General features: G+C 45.8%; 1 protein-coding gene across 1 annotated transcript; it reads left to right on the forward strand.

Annotated features, from left to right (window-relative positions):
- Positions 1–1,986: 1,986 nt before the first annotated feature.
- ORYCUNV1R1666 (vomeronasal 1 receptor oryCunV1R1666) lies at positions 1,987–2,934 on the forward strand. Its single transcript, NM_001167340.1, has one exon. The coding sequence runs from the start codon at positions 1,987–1,989 to the stop codon at positions 2,932–2,934; it is 948 nt and encodes a 315-aa protein (NP_001160812.1).
- The last annotated feature ends 537 nt before the right edge of the window (positions 2,935–3,471 follow it).

Genomic DNA, 3,471 nt, shown 5'->3' on the forward strand with positions numbered 1-3,471 from the left:
GGACAGACGGGAAGAATGTTCTGTTCATTTGATGGCAGCACAGGATCCTTAACATGCAGACAGGAGAATAGGAAACACATATTTTCCTGTTTTCCACTGGGCATATCATAGGATCAAAACCTTTTCTTTCTTTTTTTTTTTTTTTTTGGACAGGCAGACTGGCAGTGAGAGACATAGACAGAGAGAAAGGTCTTCATTTGCCATTGGTTCACCCTCCAATGGCCACTGCGGCTGGTGTGCTGTGGCCAGCGCACCACACTGATCTGAAGCCAGGAGCCAGGTGCTTCTCCTGGTCTCCCATGTGGGTGCAGTGCCCAAGCACTTGGGCCATCCTCCACTGCAATCCCTGGCCACAGCAGAGAGCTGACCTGGAAGAGGGGCAACTGGAACAGAATCTGGTGCCCCGACTGGGACTAGAACCCGGTGTGCCGGCACCGCAAGGCAGAGGATTAGCCTATTGAGTCATGGCACCGGCCTAAAACCTTATCTTTCTAAATGTATGGGAATGATTATGTCATTTCTTTGATTAACTCTCTGAGAACAAAGGTCCACTGTTCAAAATGCTACTATGGAATTTCCATGGTAGAAAATTGGAAATATTCCAAGGTTTAGACCCAATTCCCACATGTTCTAGAATTCTTATATGCGAAACACCAATTTTGTTTAAACCCTTCTGCTTCTCCTTAGCAACACAGATGATAGATTACAACACTGTAATTTGCTGTGGATGCAATTCAGCCTGACATTCTGATTTTCAGATGATACAGATGTGAAACATGTTGGGCTTTTTAAATGCTATGAAATGCCACAAACTTCTATGATTGGAAGCAAATGTATGGGAACACTGCACAGGGGAGGCATACATAGTAGCTCATCACCAAGTTCTCCAGTATACACTCAACACTTGGGTCCCAGGCACCCCCTGGCATGTGGAAGACAGGAAGGCTCAGGCCCAGGTGCAGATCCTTCTAGAACCACCTTCTTGTTGCAGGCAGAGGAAGCGTCCCATCAAATCTCCATAGAAAGCAATCATCCATCTGCTTAGACTATGAACATAGTCACGGCGGTTTCCACAGCCAACAACACAGAGAGAAGAAACTGTGGAACAGAGGGTGTTCAATGCCTGCTACTGTGGTGCTCATGGCCCCCTGCTCCTCTAGGCAGGGACGGAGCTGGAAAGTTAGGAGAGGACAGCACTCTGTCAAGGTGAGCTCATGAGGAAAACCTCACAGGGACAGCCATGGCTGAAGTTTCCACAGAGAACACTGTTCCCTAGGCACTGTGCTTGTTCAGACATTTACCTAACACCCTGCACACACAGCATCTCTAGTAAGTGACACACTCACTGTAGTTACAGATGAGATGACTTGGGCTCATGTGTTCAGTGAAACTTCAAGGTCACACATTTAGCAAAACTCAGATCAGAGATTCAAATTCAGAATCTATACTAACCAACATTTGGTCTCTCATGGATTAAGAGTGTTTATCTGGAAATAAACAAAAGTAACTATCATAGCAGTGAGATAAGACTAACTGGACCCATGGTTATACTATTGACACTTACTGTATACTAGGGATGATTTGTGCTTTCCTAAAGTGCTCTTTAGAAATCACCAAAAATTACAGCACTCTTACTGTGCTGCCAGAACTTTATCAGCATTTTGCAGATTCAAAGGGGAAAAACTCTTTGCCCTTTACTTTGTAAAAATAAATGTAAGGTAAAACTCAGCAAACACCTTTCACATAATGGCAATTTTACTGTCCAGGTCCTGTGGGAGCCGAGCAGTAGGATGCAGGTTCCAAACATGACTGGCAGGTCTGCAGGTGGGAACAGTGATTTCCAGGAGAAGATGTGGGGGGCTGCAGTATTCCCAGGCTCATGAGTGAGTGGCTGTGGCTGAGAGTCATAAAGGTACTAATATTTGTGATAAGTAACTTCTAGTTCTTTTTCTTCATTCACTACATGTTTGTTTGTCCCCCAAATAGATGAGTGAAGACAATATACTGTCCAGTTTCATTGGTGTCAGAAATGCGTTTTTCTCTCAAGTCAGCATTGGGATTGTAGCCAACACCTTCCTTCTTCTCTTCCACATCCTCTGGTTCTTTCTCAAGCACAGGCCCAGGCCCACCGACCTGGCCATTGGGCACCTGGCCCTCATCCACCTGGGGATGCTGATCACTGTGGGGTTTATAGCTGCTGACATTTTTGAATCTCAGGAATTATGGGATGACATTACATGTAAGGCTGCCATCTACTCATACCAGGTGATGCGAGGTCTCTCTATGTGCAACACCTGCCTGCTGAGCATCCTCCAGGCCATCACCCTCAGCCCCAGGAGCTCCTGTCTGGCAAAGTTCAAGCACACATCCTCCCCTCACAGCATGTGTGGCTTTCTCCTCCTATGGGCTTTCAATCTGTCCATCAGTGCTCGTTTCTTAGTCACCGCTGTTGCTGCCACAAATCATTCATCCAACAATCTTATGTTTGTCACAAAATCCTGCTCTCTTAGGCCCCTGAGCTACTTACCCAAGCACACATTTACCATGTTGGGGATCTTGAGGGATGTCTCCCTTGTAGGGCTCATGGCCGTCTCAAGTGGGTACATGGTGACTCTCCTGTGCAGGCACAAGAGGAGGTCCCAGCACCTTCACAGCACCAGCCTCTCTCCAAGAGCCTCCCCAGAGCACAGGGCCACTAGGACCATCCTGCTGCTCCTGTGTTTCTTTGTGCTCCTGTACTTGATGGACTGCATTGTTTACTCCTTCTCAGGAATGTTGCGCAAGAGTGACCCAGTTCGTCTGTGTGTCCAGATGTTGGTGGGCAACAGCTATGCCACCATTGGTCCTTTTGTGCTAATCAATAGTGAAAAACGAATGATCAAGTCTTTCAAATCCATATGGGATAAGCAGAGTAAGTGCTTGACTGCGTATTAATAATTAACATGGCTTTAGGTGAGCAAATGTTTTGATTGCAAAATGATTCACATTTATCTGTAGGATGTACTCTGTGGGTTCAATGAAATTTATGGAGTTAAGATTTTTCCTGTTAAGCTATTTACTTTGGTATACATTAATGTGTAAATAATAGGTTACTTAAATAGACAACAACTATTAGGCAAACCCAAGCCTCCATTTCAAAGCAGATGCAAACTAACTGGAGCTTGTACAGAGTTATACACTTTAGGTGACTAAACACAGGTAAGTTTTGAGGATGGACTTGGGGTCTGAGGCCATGTAGGGAGAGAGCACAATAAAGGGGCTCCGGAAACTCCATGGAATGGGCTGTGGCCACTGAGTCCCAGTGTGGGTGCTTGTGGCCTTGAGAATGGACAGAGCACAAGTTAGGAAAGAATCAAGGGCACAGCTGTTCTCCCCTCTGCAGCTTGAGCGAAAGCATACCTATCTCTAGTTGAGATCATGCATAAACACCGTGAGGTCCAGCACTTACTGATGTGCTTTAGATACATGAAA

The sequence above is a fragment of the Oryctolagus cuniculus genome, chromosome 10 (assembly GCF_964237555.1).
Source record: "Oryctolagus cuniculus chromosome 10, mOryCun1.1, whole genome shotgun sequence".
In the NCBI taxonomy this organism is placed as follows: domain Eukaryota; kingdom Metazoa; phylum Chordata; class Mammalia; order Lagomorpha; family Leporidae; genus Oryctolagus; species Oryctolagus cuniculus.